We start from the raw sequence: 23,156 nt of genomic DNA on the forward strand, positions 1-23,156 counted from the left end.
ATTTAAAACGCTGTCATTAACACCTAAGCACCTGAACAACACCCATGCAAGAAATGTATTTCCTCTGGACCAAACGTGTTGTATCAACGTAACAAATCACACTGGGCAGAAATAGTTTCTGTTCAGTTAATAGCATATAGCAATAATTTATCTGGATGGTAAGCATGAATAAAATTTAAAATTTTGGCTAAATTTTCTCTGCTATTTTTGACTATGAAGTCTTTGCAGTATAAAACACCTAAAATGCTCTATAATCTTAGAGCTGATATAATCATTTCATTACTAATATTAAATGGTGTAAAAATTTTTTAAATATATTGAATACTAGCTAGCATTCTGTCACTTTGGAGTCACAGAACTGCCTGATGAAAATAGTTCACTGACCTTTCTTGGGAATTTTTCCAGGGGCGTTCAGGTCAGGTGCATCCTCCACGTCATCTGGAAACTGCCTCTTTAAGCCAGCGCTGGGTGCTGTTGGAAGGATGCTTTCTAACGCCTTTTTATCCTCTTCAAAGTGTAGACCCAGTATAAAATACAAAACTGAAGAATTGGTATTTCCAAGCATATCAGATTTCTCAGATGAATTCTGGTTAAGTAGGAAAAAAAGGAATCCTGAATATTAAAGAAATCATAGCATAAGATAAAAAGAATGCAGTAGCCTGTACTAGAAATCTTTGGAAAAAAAAAGGGGGGGGCTTATACTCTTCCTTCATAATTGGTTTCATCTATTAATTTCTAAGATGAGCTTCATTCTTTCCACAGTAAAATACAGGATAATTTCTTCCTGAGCTGGGAAAGTGAAAAGTTATCTTCATATGCAATCTGTCTGTCTGTCTGTCTGTCTACACACACACGCGCGCACACACACACGTACACACATAAAATCATATGTCATATTCAAATCATCCCGTTGCTTTATTTTCTCCAAGCCAAAATAACTTCAAGTCTCCTGCCATTTTGCATGATTTGGTGGTGTTCCAAAGCTTCTTTCGATCTTTAATCGTTTTCATTACTTCCACAGACTTCATGTAAAAGTTCCAACTCCCAGGTTAAGGAGCTACAACTGGTCTTGAGAAATATGTCTAACTAACGTAATGCCATAATGTGTGAATAATCTGTAACTGTTCAAAAGGAAGCAATTACATAAAGCTTAATCAAGAGAATCCTGACAAACACATGCCCGTCATACCTCCGAGCTCCCTGCATCCCCTTTTTCCAGCAGAGCCTGGGCATTCATGTGGCTGTGACCCTGAGCCTTTAATTTGCTTTGGATGGAAGATGTTAAATTTTCATGCACATTTTCTGTAGCTGAAAACAGCACTTCACACATTACCTACAAAATTGCCAAGAAAAGAAAAAAATATATATTTTAAAACACTTTTGTGAAAATATAGTATGTCTTATAGATTCAGAGGAAAGTAAGAGGCCAAATAAGCCTAAAACGTGAAAAGAATAATTTTAACTGCCAACCTTGTAAAATCCAAACATTTTTGAAACCAGAGTCAATGTATTGTTATTTTAGCTTCCAATTCCTTTCCGTCTTACACTTCCCAATGACAAAAGCATTACCACTTCCTTCTACCTGGTCCTTACACACTACATAAAATCTCCCCTAAAAGCCACACAGATAAGAGAGAAAGGTAGTGTAAAGGTTGCTGGGGGCTTTGAATTAAATCTAAGCTGTGATCACCCACAGGGCTGAGGTCACTATACAGAACTGCTTTATTTATGAGAACCAGAAGAGCCACCAGGTAAAGAACTTTAAAGGAAGAGAGAGGGAAAGGCCATAATTGTGGTTCAAGAACCAGGGAGCGGCATTGGGGTGGGGGGGCAGGGGAAGGGTGGACAGCAATGGCCAGTTAGGCTTTCTAGCTGACACCCAGTTCTAGCAGACACTCAAATGGTCCTGTGGTCCTCATGGCCTCAGCTGCATCCAAGGTTTGAGGAAAGCAGACAGGAGTGACTGAAACCTAAACGAAGACTCCTTCCACCCTCCACTGTTCCTCGTGGTTCAAGGTGGATGCACTAGAATCCATGGCCCTGTAGCAACGCACACCACCACCCTCAGCAGGGTCATCAATGTCCTCAGCCCCAGCTCTGAGTAGCCTCAGCAGAGCTGCTGGAGATGGAGCCACATTCCATGTGAACAGGCTAACATTGTTTTCGGTACCTTCTGTGATACACGGTATCTTTCAGTCATAGAATGCCCAGGGGAAAACACCATGTCTGAAAAAGCTCCAGGTAGACAACAACCCACAAGACCTAAACCCTGGTCTAGGAACCTTGGTGAATGTGCTTGACCTCTTTGACCTTGGGCTGACTTTCTCAGAAAAGTGTTATGAGAATCAGTTGAGACATGTTTTAAGATTCTTAGGAAGTTTCCATATAGGACAAAGCAGGCAGGGATAGCTGAACAGCAGGCTGAAGATTATTTAGATAAGTTGAAATGATGGCCAAAAACCAATGAGTGACACTGGTCAATTGAACAACTGTCAGGACAACTGAACAGGACTAACACCATTCAACTGCACAAGAGAAGATAAAAAACAACATTGCTATAAAGTTCCTATTTTAAAAAAAGATGAGCTAGGTACTTAAAAATAAACATGCCCCTAATGTGAACACAACTGGAGGTAAAATTTTACCAACCGTGGCTGTCAAATATAGATGCTAAAATACAGGGTACATTAGAACGCATCCAGAAGAGGAAATCTTAGAAACGCCACTCTGTGAGAAAAGAATGTTTGGCCCGCAAGGTGACATTAAGGCAAAGATAACAGCTGTTCTCAAACATCTTATGTGGTTTGAATTGTACAAGGAAGAACTGATTCATTTTCTGTTGCTCCAGAAAATAGAACTAGACAGGTAAGTAAAAATTACAGAGTAAATACATGGTAGAAGTTGACAATAAACAGAGTTAAAACAGGGAAGCATAAACAGAAAAACATAAAAACTCCTGGTCATTGGAAGTGCTAAGTAAATACCAGGTAACCATCGTATAAGCTTTTTAACAGGATAGATTTCCACATTCAGTGCGACCGGATGATTGGGTAAACGAGCAGATATTTCGGCACTATGCTGGTGAAGCTTTGGTGAAAATCACAGGTCACCCTATAGAGCCGAATTGATACATTTTACATATATCATAATGTCTTTTATAAAGCTTCTACACAAACTATAATAACCTTGCCTTGTCTCACATGTGTCTTTATGTCAACAGAATCGAGGCATGTTTATGCTGTCTCACGAAACACTCCGCTTTACCCAGGGACAAAATATAATGTTTCCCTAGAAGTTATCCAATGCATGAACCTTATAATTATTGCCGTGGGCTTTTTATCACATCATCACGCACATTCAGAATTATATTTCTTGTTTATTTCACAGGCAAGGGTTACTCAGCAGGGACATGAAGGCTATAAACAAGACCTGAAGGAGAAAGTCCTTTAACAGAACTCTTACCTTCTGTGCTTCTTTCTTCATAGAGTTACACTCAGGATTTAGAGCGAGGCAGTAGAGAAACTGCTTTAACACTTCCTTACTTCTTCCCAATCCAGAAAGAGCCTGAGCTTTTACTTGATGTCCCTAGATTCACCGAAGACAAAGTATACATGTTTAAAACTCAGCATGATTACATACTTGAATACAAACTTCCCTGAACAAATTTATTAAAACAATTTGTTTTAACTTCACATTACACAGAATAAACAAAACCCACCAAGGATGACTCTATTGCTTCTGTCTCTCTCCACCCTGGAAACTTAGCAAACTTCAATAGCTCATAAATACAATCTACAGTCAGAACACAGGAGCTACCATACCTGAAATATACTGCACAAAGGAGTTCTAAGGGATGTGCGAGGAGAAAACTGGCTATCCACTTTAAATTCATTCAGCAATTACAGGTCACTACCATCTTCCTGCCTTCCAGGAGTTTACAGTCTCATGAGCTAAGACAGACATGACTAAAACCAATTATAATACAAATCATAATATACTCAGCGCCCCAATAAAAGTAAACAAAATACAATACAGATCAGTAATTTCCCAGGGCATTTTCTTTTCATCTTATGAATACCATGTTTTCTCAAATCTGTAAAAATACTATTTTTGTTTCTTTTTTTACTGGTTTACATATAGTTGAAAGACTTTCTCTTAGTACTTGGAATATGTTGTTCCAATGTCAACCAGCTTCCACAGTTTCAGATGAGATGACAACCATATTATCTCCCTGTATGTCATTTTTCTCATTCTCATTTCATGTCATTTTTCTTACTGCTTCTAAGACTTTCCTTTTATCTTTGGCTTACAGCCTAGCCATTTGATTATGATTTGAGTTTATCATTGCTTATAACTTGAATTCACCTTCTCGGGTCTAATATTAATGTTTCCCACTAAATTTGGAAACTTTTCACCCATTATTTCTTCTTTTTTTTCTTGCCAAACATTTTCTGTCTTCTTCTGGGATTCCAATTGCACATATATTGTACCACTTCATATTGTCCCACAAGTTTCCAAGATTCTTTTCATTTTTCTTTAATCTTTTTTCTTTCTGTTCTTTGCATTGAATAATTTCTGTTTCTATAGATCTATCTTCAATTTCACTGATTATTTTGCCATGTATAATGTGTTATTAAGCCTACCTAGAAATTTTAAATTTCAGCATTGATAATTTTTATTTCTAGAATTTCTTTTTTCTTTCTTTTTTAGAGACAAGGTCTCACTCTGCTGCCCAGGCTGGAATGCAGTGGCATGATCACATCTCACTGTGACCTTTAACTCCTGGGTTCAAACAATCTGCCTCAGCCTCCTGAGTAGCTCAGACTACAGGCACATGCCACCCTGCCTAGCTAATTTTTAAACTTTTTGTAGAGATGGGGTCTTGCGACGTTTCCCAGGCTGGTCTTGAACTCCTGGCCTCAAGTGATCCTCCTGCCTCAGCCTCCCAAAGCACTGGGCATAGATGCATGAACCATGACATCCAGCCAGAATTTCCATTTTTTACAGTTTCCATCTCTCTGTTGAGATTGCTCTTGAGTCAAAGGTACCATACTTTCCTTCAATTCTTTGCAATTTAACTCTTTGAACTAATTCATAATAGCTTCTTCAAAGATTCTTTGTGGAAAATATAATATCTGGGCCCTCTCAGAGACAATTTTAATTGACTGTTCTTTTTTTGTGTGTGTGAGAGTCTTGTTCTCTCACTGGAGTGCAGTGATACAATCTCGGCTCATTGCAACCCCCGCCTCTCAGGTTCAAGGGAGTCTCCTGCCTCAGCCTCCTGAGTAGCTGGTACTACAGGTGCATGCCACCATGCGTGGCTAATTTTATTTATTTATTTATTTATTTTAGTAAAGATGGGGTTTTACCATATTGGCCAGGCTAGTCTCTAACTCCTGACCTTGTGATCTGCCTGCCTCAGCCTCCCAAAGTGCTGGGATTATAGGTGTGAGCCACCACACCCAGCCTCCACAGCTCCTTTTTAAGCCTTGTGGTTCTCCCTGATGCCTATGAAATTTGGAAGTCAGGATTTGGCCAGAGTTGGGAATCATCCACTCTGGGATTTCTCTGCTTTTAGGGATTTCCCCTAATTGTCAGCTGTTCTGTTAGAAGTCTGAACTCCTGGTCCTTTTAGGTGGTGATGCTGCGTGCTTGTCCCAGTACTGTTTTTTTGCAGCTGTAGCTGTGGAGATAGAGAGAACTCAGGGACCAAAAAAACAAAACCAAAAACAAACCAACAAAAAACCCACACACAATTCTCATCCCTTTCAGGCGCAGGTTTTTTAGAAACTCTCTTCCAGCTCCTGTTTTTGGAGGCTTTACAGTGTCTTTATTTTTTTCATCCAGTTTTTATAACTGTTTTCCCCTCTGGATTCACACGACTACTTCACTCCTTCACTGTTACCAGAAGTAAACCACTACCCCTGTTACTGTCATTTTTATTATTTCTGCACTAAAATTTCTCCAGAACACTGCTAGCCACTAACGGGTAAATGTGAAGGTCTATTTTCAGGTCCTATCTTACTGCACTTGTCTCTCCACTGTTTTAAATACCATGACTCTTCTGATGGTGCCCAGGTTCCAGCTCCAGCACCAGCATGTCTCCTCATGTTTGCTAACTGTCTATTCACCACATGCTTACCTTGCAGCTCTCGGGAAGAGCAGCCATTTCAAAAGACATCAGTATTCTACACAACAAATCAGCAGTTTCATCCCTGAGCTCCCTGAAGTCTCAAATACACTTCAGACAATCAGGATTCATCTATGGGACCTTACGTTGACAATAAATGTGGTTTGACTCATGTTCTTATTCTCCTTTCACAAAAGCGGAATCACAAAAGATTCTGCTTTGGTGGAGCCTGAATCTTACATCATTTGAAAAGTTGTTTAAGGAAAAGTACAAAATTGTTATTATTATTATTTTTTGAGATGGAGTCTCACTCTCTCGCCCAGGCTGGAGTGAAGTGGCACCATCTCGGCTCACTGCAACCTCCACCTCGCAGGTTCAAGTGATTCTCCTGCCTCAGCCTCCAGAGTAGCTGGGATTGCAGGTGTGCACCACCATGCCTGGCTAATTTTTTCCTGGCTATTTTGTGTGTGTGTGTGTGTGTATGTGTGTATTTTTAGTAGAGGTGGGGTTTCACCATGTTGGCCAGGCTGGTCTTGAACTCCTGACCTCAAGTGATCCTTCCGCCTCAGCCTCCCAAAGTTCTGGGATTACAGGTGTGAGCCACTGCACCTGGTCAGGAAAAGTACAAAAGTAAGAATACAAAGTTGCTAGGGCCCCTTTCAGGCCTTGTGAAAGTCCCCAACTTTCATGTTTCAGTAGTGTCTAAATTTGCTTCGATTATCAAAAGTTCTGAGAAAATAATACCTTCTTCTATGCACAAAGAACTTCACGTAAAGTTTCAAGTGTTTCATACATGTGCTCAGAATCCCAATCAAGATTTGCAGTTTTGATACCACAATGTCAATAAATATTTATTAACTGAATAAATTAACTGGCTTTTAAGTAATTTTAAGTCTTACAGGTTTGCTGTGTGGGTAAGATCAAACTGATCATGTGCCTGTATCTATTTCTGCAAATGGGCAAATATTTTGCTGGCAATGGCTTATCTCCAGTTGCTCCAAAAGCTTTGAATCATTAGCCATGATGAATATTAGCCATGACTGGATGCTTGAAAGGGCAGTTTTGCTTGAATAAGACACACTGCTGTAACCCAACTCCCCCGAGAGTCTAAAAGTGCTTCTCAAAGTGCTTGGTTCTAAACCAGCTTCCATCTCAGCTTGATCACACTCAGCCACCTTAGTCTTCTCCTCAGTGAACTTACTGCCCATCCCCTTGCCTTACCTTCCAGTAGCACTTCTTCCCCAGTCCTTACTTATAATAATAAACTTAGAATATATCTTTTACTATCTTCAACTTACTTATTAAACTACGTTTTGGTTGAAGCTTCTCTTCACTGGGTGTCTGTCAAGAACTGAGGTCCACAGGTTTGCAACAGACCCTGCAGATATGGCCATCATCTCATACCACCTCATACACTAGATATTCATTTGCTTCCTCCCTTGAAAAGTTACAATTAGCCACGTACCTCTGTAGGAATTAAGTCTATCTTTCGTCAGAGACACACTGTCAAGTTTTTAGCTCAAAGAATAATACTATGGAGAGGAATCTAGTGTCAGAGGGCAATGCAGGGCTGCTGTCAGTCAGAAATAATAGTTATAATTCATAATAACTAAAGCTTGATCATTACTGATAGACATTAACTCAGAAGAAGAGTGGCAGGGGAGAGGAACTGGGGAGATGTCGGTCAAAAGATACAGAATTTCAGTCAAACAGGAGAAATAAGTTCAAGAGATCTATTACAATACCATATGTTGAATATGGTCGATAATAATGTATTGCATTCTTGAAAACTGCTAAGAGAATAGATTTTAAGTATTCTCACCACAAAAATGGTATGTGAGGTAATGCATATGTTAATTAACTTGAATTTGCCATTTCTCAGTGTATACATGTTTCAAATCAACATATTGCACCTGATAAATTATACAAATTTTTGTTTGTCAATTGAAAACATAATTTTAAAGAAGAATGGATGAAGGCATAGGAGAAAAGGCATTCGAAACTGGAGTCTAAACTTCTTTTATAGGGAAGCAAACAAGCAACAAAATAGATTTCTGAGCTTAGTCCAACAAATATCTGCTTCCATCCTTGGGCTTATTCCTAGGTTGAACTTGACACTCAAGCTAACCTGAAAATATTCGTTTTAAAAGATGGGAAGGAGGCCGGGCGCAGTGGCTCATGCCTGTAATCCCAGCACTTTGGGAGGCCGAGGTGGGCAGATCACGAGGTCAGGAGATTGAGACCAGCCTGGTTAACACAGTGAAACTCTGTCTCTACTAAAAAATACAAAAAATTAGCTGGGTGTGGTGGCAGGTGCCTGTAGTCCCAGCTGCGCGGGAGGCTGAGGCAGGAGAATTGCCTAGCCTAGGTGACAGAGCGAGACTCCACCTCAAAAAAAAAAAAAAAAAACAAAAAAAAAACAGGTGGGAGGGAAAAGGGCAGGCTTCCCAGAGCTTGTCTACTAACCTGGCTTAATGTCTCTTTAATGTTTCTAAAACAAAGGTGATATAAAGTAATAGAGCAGAATAAATATTTTTAATTATTCACTGACTAATAGAGCATGCTATAGCTGGTAATTTCATCACAAGCTCTTCAAAACTTTAACATTCAAAGATTCGTGAAAAAGCTTTTATTCTTTGGCTTCTTAAACTTCTTTAAATACTACTTAAGCTATCATTATTAGATCAGCAAAGTTCTTTTTTTGTCATGAGAGAAATATTAAACCTTTCCAATCAAAACACAGAGACTAAAATTAGTGTAAAATGTACACAAAATGTTACCTCTTTCACCAATAGCATTGATTTGTTCATATGCATATTAGGATCCAACAGCTAACCAGGATCATTATGTGATCTTCCTATTTACGCTGCAATTTTAAATATTTTTTTCTTCACTTACAACTTTATAAAATTTGATTTTATTTATATATTTTTTCAATGCAGGCAGCATATTATTCAGCTAAATATCTATTAAGTGTAATCAAAATTCATGTTTCTCAGCTAAATTCAGTTGGAGATTTAGTCTTTTAAATCAGGTTGCTTTAGTATGAGGTAAGGATTGCTAAATGTAGGCTACAGTAATTTGAGGGAAACATACTTTGTCTACAGGTACCTGATCACAATAATCTTACTTTTATTTTTAAGAAAATGGTATAAACTTCACATTGATTATCTCCAAAGCGAACACATACAAATACCTTAATCAAGAGAGGTTCATTCTGACAGACTGCACTGGCATCCTGGAACGCTTGCTCATAGTTCTTCATGGTCAAATATAACTCCGCCCGCAGCAGCAATAATGAATTATCATCAGGAGCTGAAAGACAAGAGGAACACAAATCAATAAAAATGACCGCATTTAAAAACAAGCAATCTTAATGTCATTCCATATATTAAAGTGTATATATACATACGTATAAAGTATAAAGACGAAATAAGAAAGAATGGCTCCCTCCAATCATATTTAGAGTTTAGTTATTTGGGAAGTATATTTTTGACAGCTCCTCTCAGGAAAACAGGAAGAAGATTAACAAGACTTGAAAAAGCACCAAGAAAAACAGAGTACCACTGAGTATTCCTACACACACACACAAGCTACATCATCTCCAATAATAAATTCAGCAACGGCTGAATCCTCTTACTGCTACAGCTAGGTATTTTTAGAAGAGATTTAAAATAATTTTTTATGAAAGTATGCAAGGAAATTCATGTTTAAGAAACAGAAAAGTAAAACATTTTTTTTTTTTCCCAGACATCGAGTCTCGCTCAGTCGCCCAGGCTGAAGTGCAATGGCGTGATCTCGGCCCATTGCAACCTCTGCCTCCTGGGTTCGAGCAATTCTCTTGCCTCAGCCTCCCCAGTAGCAGGGATTACAGGTATGAGCCACCATGCTCGGCTAATTTTTGTATTTTTAGTAGAGATGGGGTTTCACCATGTTGACCAGGCTGGTCTCAAACTCCTGACCTCAGGTGATCCACCCACCTCAGCCTCCCAAAGTGCTGGGATGACAGGTGTGAGCCACCGTGCCTGGCCCATAATTTGTTTTTCTACACAACTTGGTAGATGCTGATTTGTCCCCATAATTGTACCTAGAGTACATTCTCTTAAGGGAAGAAAGAAAAAAAAACTCCTTTCTCTGCATTCCTCAAGAGCAGAGGTCCTGATAATGACTCACACGCTGCCACAGACTTAAGTCCAGCTACACAGAAGCCAAAACTGGCTCTCTCTTTGAACTGACTTGCAGTCTACGAAGTATTGACTTGGCAGAGTCCCATGGCAAAGGCAGGAAGCCAGACCTCAGAAAGGCAGAACCATCACAGCCTTTTTCCTTACTGTGGGGCCTGGCTCACTCTACCTACGCCTACCTACGATCCTTGTAGGAGGGCTACAGCTATGCATTTTAGTTCAACCACACATTTTCTGAGCTCCTAACATGTGTTCTCATCCCTCTACCTGATGTACGTTTTCAGTTTCCTCCAAAACCTCAACCTTGATTATTTTCAAATTATCCCCTTGGTCCTTTCCAAATGCTACTAGCTTCCTTTTAGTTGACGTAGGTAACTGAGCAAGCCTGCACCAAAGAACTGACGCATCAAGATATTACACCAAGACATGGTGAAAAGTAACTACTTATAAATGTGTCATCACCACATATACGTCACATAGAGAAGGTATAACAAGAAAAAAGTAGAAGTGGAAAGAAATAGCAAGAGTTAAGGAATACAATTTGAATTATTAAAAGAGACATTGCTGGGTATGGATAACTGGCTAGAGCAGGTGGCAGAAACTTGTTTTCTGTAACAGGCCAGATAGTAAATATTTTAGGCTTTGCAGGCAAAGAGGCAAATGGAAAGATATTATATAGATATTTGTTTAACAAGAAGGAAAACAAATTTTCACAGATTTCTTATTGATGCAATTTAAAATATGGTAAGGATAATAATTTAAGTACTTTTTTGGAATACAGATAAACTAATGAAAGAATGGAATTCTGGTTTGGGGAATAACATTTTTCTTAATTAAGTTCCCAAGTTAGTGTTTCCTATAATCAAAACAACTGAAAATATTCATCTGTTAATTATGATTGAACACGAGATTTTATGTATTTCATCTTTGAAAATGCGCATAGTAACTCTGAAATGCTGGCATCAATTCATATGATTTTAAATTGAGCATTTTAATTGCTGAGAAGACATTATAGAATTCTATTAGATTATCCTCATGATACCTGCCTTTTTAGCATGTCATTAGATTATTTCCAACCAAAAGACTGGTGAAAGTGCCTCATACGCACAGTTAAATGCATTTTGAAATATACAATTCTCCTTTGGAGATTTTTGGAAATCTACAAAAAAAAATGTGCTCCTAGAAGTATAGTTTTTTAGGCTTGGGTTATATCTGCTGCAAATCTGTGTAAGAATGGAGATCTCGTATCCTGTTTCCACTTGGCTAAAGTTTCTTGTTAGTCCAATCTGCCAATGGATTCTCTGGAATGTTTTAAACAAGAATGTCATGCGCAATTCGCTCTGACTTTTTCATTCTAGTATTTATACATTGTACCTCCTATTTTCTCATACTCTCATATTGCAATAATAGTGATAGCATTTTCTCTTATTCTTGAATTTAAAACGTGTGTCTAATGTTTTAACATAAAATATGTTTGTTGTAAGTTTCTGAGAGAAAATATTTATCCAGTTAGGTGATTTCTCTCCTATTCCTAGTTTTCTGTAAGGACTTCATAACAAGTAGGTGTTAATTTTATAGACTGCTTTCAGCATCTGAGAGATTACACATCGTCTATCTCCTTCAACCTGTTGTGGTGAATTACTCTGAAATATTTCTCTAGTACTGGATTATCCTTATGGCCCTAATATAAGCTCTTCTTGGTCTTAACTCTTATTACACTGCTGGACTCAAACTACTAAGAAATTTAATTAGGATTTTGACATCTATATACATATGTAAGACTAGCCTATACATTTTTTTTTCTTGTGCGAGCTTTACCTGATTGTGGTGCCAAGATTATACTAACCTTATTAAATGAGATGAAAATCTTCCCACATTTTTCTATGATCTGAAATAAGATGGAAATCAGTCATTGAGAGCTGTAAGGACTTGCTTGACCTTAGCACCTTTTCAGCAGAAGAGAATCCCTGAGGGGCATTACCATTTTTTTACAGGCTCATGTCAGCCTTTTACTTCTTCAGGGATAAATATTGATAATTTGTATTTTACTTAAAATTGTCCTTTTTATATAAGTTTTAAAATCTTTTGTAAATATCCTTTTATATCCGCAATTACGCTTCTTTATTCCTGATGGTATTTATGCCTCGCTTTTTCTTCAACACATTTGTCAAATATTTGTCCCTTAATGGTCTTTGTAATGAACCAGTTTCTGACCTGTTAACTAAGTCAATTTTTTTCTGTTTTACTAATATCTTGTTCATTATTCCTCTGCTTATACTATCTTTGTGTTAGCTTAATTAATCTTGATAAAGCTTCCAGGGTTAAAAATACATTTCATTTACATTTATTTTTAATCATTCTTTTTTATATTTAAGTTTCTACTCACATTCTAAAGGGTGCTTTAACTGAAGTCCAAATTTCATAAAATTCACACCTCCCATCTACACTTGATCTTAGCCAAAAGGCCAAAAAACAAACACTTCTCATCTAGACACTGAATGAATCAAACTGTTTTCTCTGTTGGCTTCCACCTTTTGGTGATACATTTGTGAGGACAGCACTTCACAATTTAGTCTTTTAAAACACATAAAATAAATGCCTACACATTTTCTAAGGATTAAACCTTAGGCTTAACAAAACTAAAAGAATTCTCCAAGGATCACTCAAAAATAAGTAGAAGAGGAAGTGCACATTTAAAGTCTTTGTGGAGACAAAACATATGGAAGAAAAACGTACATATGTACTGCCCAAGGAATTGATGCAAAATTTCAGTAGGTTCACCAATTAACCCCTCTATGGGGAAAAGTCGTAAGAGGGCAGCCTACGACCCAGGCTTTGAGAGGAAAACAAGAGATGTCTACCACACCTGTGTTTAGGGTTCACCAAAGGCTGTCTTCCAATTGCAACCCAGAGCCACTGTTGTACTAGGAGCTAGGGTTACAGCTATAAAATTTGTCAAATGTGTGCAGTGGTGAGAAATGGAGAATTACATGTTATTTTAAATGAGTTAAATAAACCAGGCATGGTGGCTCATGCCTGTAATCCCAACACCTTGGGAGGCCGAGGTGGGCAGATCACTTGAGGTCACAAGTTTGAGACCAGCCTGGCCAACATGGCGAGACCCCATCTCTACTAAAAGTAAAAAATTAGTCAGTCATGGTGGCACGTGGCTGTAATTCCAGCTACTTGGGAGGCTGAAGCACAAGAATCACTTAAACCTGAGAGGTGGAGGTTGCAGTGAGCCAAGACTGTGCCACTGCACTCCAGCCTGGGTGACAGAGTGAGACCCAGTTTCAAATAAAGAAACAAACAAACAAACAAACACATAAAGTAATAAAAACTGGGTAGTGTTCCCTGTGAAAAGAAAGAATGGCAATACTCCTCAAAGCCTATTTATTCAAATTGATGGGAGACTGTAATTACAGAGTCAAGCCCACAAATCTTAGGTGTGTATCTTGAACTCTTACATATGCACCCGTGCCATCATCACACCAATCATCCCCAGGGCCTAAGCGGGTTCCCTTGTGCACTATCCCACTTAGTGTGCACTGCTAAAGGTAACCACCATTCTCACCTCTGTCACTTTGGATTACTTTTTCCAGTTTTCTAACTTCTCTAAATGGATAATTATAAATGGAATGTACTTTTTTTGTATCTGACTTCTCACTAAATTATCATTCTGTGAGATTCATTCATATTGTTATATGTCTCAGTAATATTTTTAAATTAATCTTTCAATAAAATTTAAAAATCGCTGTGTAATATTACACTGTAGGATTGATTTATTTACTCATTCTACTAGTGACGAACAATTGAACTGCTCCCCAAATGTTTCTGGCATATATAAATAAAGCTGTAATGAATATTCCTGTACACATATTTTGATGGACATAAGCATTCATTTTTATCTAGGAATATACTCAAAAGTATAAATGCCACATCAGAGGTTGTATGAGTTTTGCTCTAGCAGGTGCTACCAAACATATTTCTTAAGTTGTCACACAAACTTATGCTTCCACCAGTAATTTAAGAGTTCCAATTGCTGCAAATAAAAATGAATTATTGCCAGTTCTTTTCATTTCAGCTACTCTGGTGGGGATGTACTAACTTATTTTCATTTTAATTTGCATTTGAGCACTAATTATCTTGTGCAGTCTTTTAGATGTTAATTGCTCAGTTGGAGATCTAGTTTTAAAAAGCACCTGTTTAACTCTTTGTGTATTACGTAGTTTCAGCTCAAGTTGTTTCTATCAATGGTGTTAAGTGAGTACTTACTGTGTTTAGACAGATCGGCTTTTTCTTTTTGAATCATAGGCATTATTTATTCTGCATTAGAGGTCTCAGTAAGATATTTGTATACTCATCCCCTTCTCACTCTTTTGGGGGCCTCTGAGGAACAGAAGTTTTATGGTTATGCTTTTTTGTGTCTTATTTAAGAAACAACTGCCTACCCCAAGTCCTTGAAAACGGTCTCCTATGACTCCTAGATACTTAATTATAATTTTGTTATATGATGTGAGATAGGTATTCAAGTTTTTTTTTCCATATAGAAAAGCAACTCTTTTCTCCCCGTTGAATTCCATTAGCATCTTTGTAGAAAATCAAGAAACTGTATATGTGAGAGTCAGTTTCAATGTGTCTATTTTTAAGCCAATACAATGCTGTCCTAATTACTGCAGCATTATAGTAAGTATTGGTATCTGCTGGTGTAAATCCTCCAGCATGGTTTTTTTTCTTCATTGTTGCCTTGGTCATTCATCAATTTCCACCAAAAACATTGGCTAGGATTTTCTCTGAGATTGTACTGAATTTACCATTCAATCAGCAGAGAACTCACGTCTTGCCAATACTGAGTTTTGCAATCCATGAAAAAAATGATATATCCATCCATTTAAGTCTGCTTTAATTTCTCTCAGAAATGTTTCATGTTTTCAGTGTATTGAAATGAAATTTTCAGTGTAGAGGTATTAAACATCTTTCAGACATTTCAGGATTTATTCCAAGGAATCTGTTTATATAAATTGTTTAAAAATTTTTTTCCTATTTGCTTTTTTCTAAGTATATAGTTAACTTTGATACCTCTATATTGACCTTGTAGGCAGCAATCTGGATAAATCATTTATAATTTCTAATAGTTCATACATTCTTCTGCAGTTTCTACGTATGCCAGGTCATCTACAAATAATGACAGTTTTTTGTTTATCTTTTATTTTTCCAATCTTAATACATAGCTATCTAGAATCTCCAGTGAAATGCTGAGTGGCAGTGAGAATAGAATATTGTTACCTTCTCATTCAATGGGAAAACATTATTTCATCATTAATTATGACAGCTGCTATCTCATTTTTATAGACTTTTAACAAATTAAGAAAGTTCCCTTTTATTCGTAGTTTCCTGAGAGATGCTAACACGCATCATATCATTTTTCTTTTTTCTGTAAAGATGGTGAATTACATTGCTTGATTTTCCAGGACTAAACAAAACTTAACCTGCTTGATAGTGATGTGATATTCTTTAAGGATATCAATGGATTCAGTTTGCTAATATTTTGTTTAGGATTTTTGCAACTATATTCATAAGAAATATTGGGCTGTATTTTTCCTGTCTTGTTACTGATTTTGGCTCCTTTATTTCCTTCTCTGTACTCTCTTTGGATTCTATTTGCTTTTCTTTTTCTAGCACCTTGAAATTGAAGCCTAGAGATCACTATTAGCTGTTCTTTTGTAGTATGGGCACTTAAAACAGGAAGTTTCCCTCTAAGCACTGTTGCACTGCATCCCATAGTGTTTGATATTTGTATTTTCATTATCATTCAGGTAAATTAGAAAAATTTCCTGGCCGGGCACAGTGGCTCACACATGTAATCCCAGCACTTTGGGAGGCCGAGGCAGGTGGATCACAAGGTCAGGAGATCGAGACCATCCTGGCTAACACGGTGAAATCCCATCTCTACTAAAAATACAAACAATTAGCCGGGCATGGTGGTGGGTACCTGTAGTCCCAGCTACTGGGGAGGCTGAGGCAAGAGAATGGCGTGAACCTGGGAGGCAGAGCTTGCAGTGAGCTGAGATTACGCCACTGCACTCCAGCCTAGGCGACAGAGCAAGACTCCATCTCAAAAGAAAAAAAAAAAAGAAAATTTTCTAATAATTATTAGAAATTCTAATAATTCTAATAATTACTAGAAAATTAGAAAATTTTCTGCTTTACATTGCGATTCATTTTACCCATCATTATATAAAAATATATTGCTTAATTTCAAAATATTTGAAAAAATTCTGTTTACCTGCTATTTAATTTTAGTTTAAGTCCACAGTATTTAAAGAAGATATACAGTCTGATTTCAATCTTTTAATATTTATTATGATTTCATGGCCTAATCCAGGAGTTGGCAAACGCAACCACAGGCCAACTCCAATGCTCTGCCTATGGTCATGGGAGCCTAAATGGCTGTGTTTTTGCAGTAGTTGTAGACACATATTAATTAAATCAAAGTGCTGCAGTATGTTGTACCTATATCCTTACCTATTTTTCAATCCTTACTTTATCAGTTACTAAAAGTTTTGTTCAAAATCTCCAGTGATTTCCCCTTTCACTTTTGTCTCCTTTTGTTCTCTCCACGTGTGTGTGTATACACTTGTTGTTAGGTGCATAAAAATTTAGGAATATTATGACACATTATTTTTTCTGTTGAACTGACTCATTCATCATAAATGTCTTTATTTCTTCTGATATTCCTTGCCTTAAATAATACTTTATCTCATAGTCATTTTGCCATATCAGGCCTTTTTTTTTTTTTTTTTTTTTTTTTTTTTTTGTCCGTCTCTGTTGCCATCCTACTAATTTTAACCTTTTTGTGTTCTTACACCTAAAGTTTACCTCGTGTGTAAACAGCATGTAACTATAATTCACTTAATCCAGTCTGCCAACATTTAGTTTTTAAATGCAAAATTCAGGTCTTCACATTTAATGTAAATTAAATTCCCATTTTTCTATTTCTTTTCTAGTTATCCCACTTATTCTCTGCTGCTCTATTTTTCCCTCCCATTTTCTTTCGGATTAATCAAGTATTACTTTACTATTTCACTACAGCTTTTTAATTTTACCTTCCTATTGGTGGTTACTCAAGAGAACAGAACATGCAAACCTGATTTAGCAGTCTACTTTAAATTAGTACTTTTACTACCTCCAAAACAGTGTATAAACCATACAACAATTTAACTGTATTTGCCCATTCTGGCTTTGTACTATTGCCATATCCTTCACTTTTATGTATGTTACAAATACCACAAGACATTATTATTGTTATTTGAAATAGTCAATATTGTCTTACATTGTTACACCTTCTAGCACTCTTTAGTCTGTGCATTAGTTCCATGCATCCATATGGATACTTTTCCTTTAGCCGGAAGACTTCCCCTCAGTATATTATGAAATGTAATTCTGATGGCAATAAAATACTTTAGCTTGAGTTACTTCTTTGGTTTAAAGAACCTTGATTTTGTCTCTATTTGTGAAAAATATTTTCAGCTGGGTAATGAATTCCAGCTAGGTTTTGTTTTTTGTTTCAGCACTTTAAAGACGTTATTCCATTATCTTCTAGCTTTAATAATTTTGTCTAAAAGTCAACTGTCAGTCTTCTATGATTCCTTCGAAGGAACTATGTCCTGTCTTCTCTAACTGCATTTAAATTCTCTTTATCTTTGGTTTTCAGGAACTTAACTATAATGCACTTGGATGGGTTTTGTGTGTATGTTTGTGTGTGCATTTGTGTCCACCCTGTTGGGCTTAGTGAACTTTTTGATTCAGTGATTTAAAGTTTCTCATCAGATTTGGAAAATTCTCAATTACTTTTTTCTTTAAATATTTCTCTTGCCTTTCCCCTCTCTCTTCTTTCAGGATTCCAATTTCATAGATGTTGGAACTTCTGTCTGTGTCTCACATAACTCTCATGCTCTCTTTTATTCTTCTTCTGTGATTCAGTTTGGATATTTTCTGTTGACTTGCTTCTGAGTTTTCTCATTCAGACTTCTGATGTGTGCCATCTGGTTTGTAACAAATCTAATTAATTCTCAACTTCAGATATTGTATTTTGAATTTCCAGAATACTCACTTGGCTCTTTTTTATAGACAACTGTCTTCTGAATGCTTTATATTTTCATACATTTATTTACCTCTTACATACGTACTAGTGATTTTAAATTCTACTCATAACTTACTGGCCAAAAGTAGTCACATGGCTCCACCTAATCACAAGTGGACCAGGAAGTGCAATCCTACCTTGTTTGGGGAAGGTATAGAGATAGACCAGTACTAATGACTACCACACTTGGCTAAGGTCACATAATAAATAAGTGTCAGAAGTCAGGTGTGGTGGCTTATGCCTATAATCCTGGCACTTTGGGAGGCTGAGGTGGGCAGATCACTTGAGGACAGGAGTTGGAGATCAGCCTGGACAACATAGTGAAACACATCTCTACTAAAAACACACAAAAAAATACAATGCATGGTGGTGCATGCCTGTAATCCCAGTTACCTGAGAGGCTGAGTCACGAGAATCACTCTCGACCCCAGGAGGCAGAGGTTGCAGTGAGCCGAGATCATATCACTGCAGTCCAGCCTGGGTGACAGAGCGAGACCTTATCTCAAAGAAAAAGAAAAAGCCAGGCGTGGTGGTTCATGCCTAATATCCCAGCACTGTGGGAGGCTAAGGAGGGTGGATCACAAGGTCAGGAGATCGAGACCATCATAGCCAACATGGTGAAACCCCATCTTTACTAAAAATACAAAAATTAGCTGGGTGTGGTGGTGTGTGCCTGTAATCCCAGCTGCTAGGGAGGCTGAGGCAGGAGAATTGCTTGAACCAGGGAGGTGGAGGTTGTACAGCCATGCCACTACACTCCAGCCTGGTGACAGAGCAAGACTCCATCTAAAAAAAAAAAAAAGTCAGAGCTTGGATCTAAACATAGGTATTTCTGATCCCAAACATCTGTGGCTTTTTTTTTTTTTTTTTTTTTTTTTTTTTACTATATCAAAACTTCTTTAAAAGGGCTAATTTATTTGGAAATTAAATGTTTTCATAAAATTTTAAGCTAATCTTTGAATAGAAAAATGAATACATTCTATATAAGTTCTCATATGAATTTACTGAAATAGTCTATTTTAAAAACCTTTAAACTAGGTCTAATATATGCATAGAAAAGCAAAAAATATAAGTATATAGTGCAATGAACTGTTGCAAAGTGAACACACTTGTGTATCCATCCCCTAAATCAAGAAACAGAACATCACCACTATCCCACAGATCCCTCTCATACTTCCTCACAATCACTATTCCCTTTTCATCCACCCAAGGTAAACACTGTCCTTACTTCTAACATCCTACAGTAATTTTGTCTGTTTGGACTTACAGATACATAGGATCATATAGTAAAAACGCTTGAGTCTGACTTCTTCCACTTAACATTATGTTTGTGAGATTTGTCCACATCGTAGTTTGTAACTGTAGTTGATTTATTTTCTTTCTGTATAGTATGCTATGAAAACATAATCATATATTCACCCCTTCTGCTCTTACTGGACATTTGGGTTGTGTGCACTTTTGGGGTGTCTCTAACAATGACATACACTCTTGTACCTACTTGCACATTCTTTTGGGGGCACATATGCATATACCTCTTTGAAACTATTTGGCCAACGACAGGCTTAGCATCTGTAGACACTACCAAATATTTTTCAGGGGTATAATTTGCAGTCCCTTCAGCAGCATATAAACATCGCAGCTTTTCATTTTTCTATATCTTCTCCAACATCTAAATATAGATGAAGCATTTCCAATGAAAATTTGGTGTTGGAATTGGGTAGTGCAGTAAATGCAAAATATATAATGAATTTCAAAGGCTAAGTTTAAAAAAGGAAAATCTCAATTATTTTTTAAAATTGAAGGCATGTTGAAATAATATTTTGAATGCATAGGGTTAAAAATTGCTAAAATAAATTTCACCTGCTTTTTTCACCCTTTCAATGTAGCTACAAGAAAATTCCAAATATGTGTGGCTTACACGGCAATTCTATTGGGTAGTGCTGCTCTAACACCACCAATACGTAAATTAGTAGAAAACTAAAAAATATGCCTGTTAAAGTATGGATATGTTGGTTGCAAAAACTACAGAATACTTGTCAGAAAAGCTGAGTTAAGTGCTCTATTCCAGTAGAGAATATCCCAATTTAAATATAGATATTGAGCACTTGTTCAATCATTTTTTTTTTTTTTTGCAAGACAAAATTGGATGCTAGTCACCTTATAATTTGTGCTTTCTAAAAGAGAAAACCTTAATCCTAGGTTTAAAATAACATGCGAACTGACTGTAGCATGCTAGAAGATTCTTTTAGTAACAAGAGATTCAACAAGTCTTCTCGGCTAGTGCTTTAAATCACATACCCCCTATCATAAAACCGGTGAAACCAGAAAGCAAACGGTCCTCCTCACACGGCCCCAAACAACTGCCAATAGAGCGCATATTCATATGTCAAAGCCCAAAACGAAGTTTGGTCTTCCTTTCAGCTAAGTAGTGTTAACAGGTGGTGGTTGGGTGGAGGCAGGAGAGTGCCTGTTGCTGGTCTCAGGCCTCAGATAAATCAGGGAGTGACTGAATGAATAATTTTAAAACTACACACACTAGTCAGTGTAACTATCTTGTAAGTTAAATACGCCATGACATCTAATGATGGCCTCTGAGACAGAGAGCAGGCTAGAGCCGGAGCGTGTGACGTGATGACTGCAGAGTGGAGGGGCTTCCTTCCTGGCTATATTAGCTGAAACCCAAAGCAAATCCTGCCCCAGTACAAGGCACCCCGTTCCGCGCCTCTAGTGTGTCAGTTACGTGCATTTTCCCTCAGGGTGAGCAAAAATATTTCGTCATCCTCCCCACTCCTCAACAGCGCAGAAGGTGCCAAAAGGCAATTACAGGACCTTACAGAGCTGCTCCCGGGGCCGCGGGAAACTTACCAGCATCCTGGAAAAGACAAAACCAGTGGGGTGCAGGTGGCCTCTCCTGGCTACAGGGTGTGGCCGCCCCCACCTTTCACCTTCCCATGGTTAGGAAGCAAAGTGACCCCTAAGCCCGGACAATGCACTCGAAAGCCCAAAACCTGTCAGGCCCACCGGTCAGCTCCCCACCCCGCTGCTGGGCCCGACAGGTGTAGGGGAGGCGGACCCTCCCCGCAGCCGACTCACCGAGATCCAGCGCCTGGTCGCACCTGAGCAGCGCGGCCTCGGGCTGCTGCTGCCGCTGCAGGCTACGCGCCTGGCCCGCCAACCTGCGCAGCCGGCACTCGGCCGGGAAGCACTTCTCCAGCAGGCCGCTCAGCACCACGTTCACGCGCCGCGCCTGCGGCCGCGCGGGCCCCGGCTCCACGCAGCGCTTGCAGACTGTGAGCCCGCAGGGCAGCGTCACCGGCTTGTGCAGCAACCGCCGGCAGCGCGGGCAGCCGAGCAGGTCGCGGGGCGCGCGGGGCGCCGGGGCCGGCCCTTCCTCGCCCGGCGCCTCGGGCTCGCCGCCCGGGTTCTCCGCGGACAGCGGCCGCTCGCGCAGGCCCACGGCGCGCACCAGGCCGCCCGCCAGCTCCTCCAGCTCCTCCGGCCGCAGCGCCCCGAGCCGCGCGGCGCCGCGGAACGCGCCCAGGGCCTCCGGGAGGCGGCCGGCGCGGGCCAGCGCGTCCCCCAGCCTCAGGCACAGGCCGCGGTCCGGCTGCGCCAGCCCGGCTAGCATGGAGCGGAAGAGCTCGGCTGCCATCTCGTACTCGCCCGCGCGGAAGGCCTCGTCGCCCTCCTCTAAGCGCTGGGCGATCGGCTCCGCGCGATCGCAGCCGGGACACTGGGGTGGCGGGGGCGGCGGGACCGGCTCGGGGCTCATCACCGCGGGGCTGCGACGACGCGGGTCCGGAGCGAAGGCGCGGAGCAGGGAGGACGCGCTGCTGCTGGGAACTGGTCTGCGGGAGCGCGGTCTCAGCCTTCGCCAGCAGCCACGCGCGGCTGGGGGCGGCGCGCTGCGAGCGGCTGAGACCGCGGGCGGGGGCGGGCGCCTGGCTCGGGCAGCGTCCTCAGCGCGGCGTGGGCGGCGAGCCCAGCAGGGCTGCAACCGTTCCGGGGCGGGGGCCGCGACAGGCACCCGGGCGCAACCTGAGCCCCTGCCCACGCGCGACGGCCTCCCAGTCCCGCGGGCTTCGGTAACTCAGGTCGCTGCGGGAACGCGGTGACCGCGCTCCAGGTCCGCGTCTTCTGCGCTGCTTCCCCCACACCCTCGCCTGGGGGCCCCTGCGCGACTGCGCGCGCGTCTCCTGCCCGCCGCCTCCCTACAGAGGTGCCCGGGCCCTGAGAGCAGGTGGCCTTGGCCAAGGGCTGCTGGCGCGCCGGCTCCGCGGCACCTGCTCTTCGCCAGAGGCCTGGTCGCCCCCACAACCTGTGGCTCTGCTTAAGCGCGAACCCAGGAAAAGTCACCAAACGCATCACGCATCTCTAGCTTCGACTTAGGAAATTGTCCTAAATGTCTGGGGAGGCTGAAGTGGGCACCCCGAGGCCCCGCCTCAGCGAGCTTCTGTTAACGAAACTCCAGGCTGAGGCCTTTGAGACCTCATTTTAACAGAGAACGTGGAGGGCCAAGAAAACCAGATGCCAGGAGGAGAGAGAGATTTGAGAAATGGACAATTGTATTGTGCCCTTGATTAGGAAGCAGAAATAGAATTAGAAATAGAATTCTAATTAATAGAATTAGAATAGAAATAGAAAGTGCACCCTAACATGGAGTACTGCAGACGTTAAGTTGCTGGGGAGAGGGAATTAA

The 23,156-nt window shown here is 39.9% G+C and overlaps 2 protein-coding genes across 5 annotated transcripts in view; one reads left to right on the forward strand and one right to left on the reverse strand.

Moving 5' to 3' along the window:
- LONRF2 (LON peptidase N-terminal domain and ring finger 2) overlaps nt 1–22,229 on the reverse strand; it is a 48,110-nt gene extending 25,881 nt beyond the window's left edge. The window contains exons 1-6 of one of the 4 annotated variants that reach the window (XM_050755095.1): nt 14,590–17,754; nt 12,161–12,202; nt 9,327–9,445; nt 3,463–3,585; nt 1,190–1,333; nt 385–586 (exon numbers count right to left, since the gene is read on the reverse strand). In XM_050755095.1, the coding sequence (XP_050611052.1) occupies nt 385–586; nt 1,190–1,333; nt 3,463–3,585; nt 9,327–9,395 (538 nt within the window). In that variant the 5' untranslated portion in view covers nt 9,396–9,445; nt 12,161–12,202; nt 14,590–17,754. Of the gene's footprint in view, nt 1–384; nt 587–1,189; nt 1,334–3,462; nt 3,586–9,326; nt 17,755–21,550 lie in introns of those variants that run through there. The other 3 variants (XM_050755092.1, XM_050755094.1, XM_050755093.1) reach the window with 3 other exon arrangements.
- The window catches only part of PDCL3 (phosducin like 3), a 449,125-nt gene that overhangs the window by 188,184 nt on the left and 237,785 nt on the right, over nt 1–23,156 (forward strand). The gene's annotated exons all lie outside the window — the stretch shown is intronic.

Source organism: Macaca thibetana, chromosome 13, assembly GCF_024542745.1.
Source record: "Macaca thibetana thibetana isolate TM-01 chromosome 13, ASM2454274v1, whole genome shotgun sequence".
Lineage (NCBI taxonomy): Eukaryota > Metazoa > Chordata > Mammalia > Primates > Cercopithecidae > Macaca > Macaca thibetana.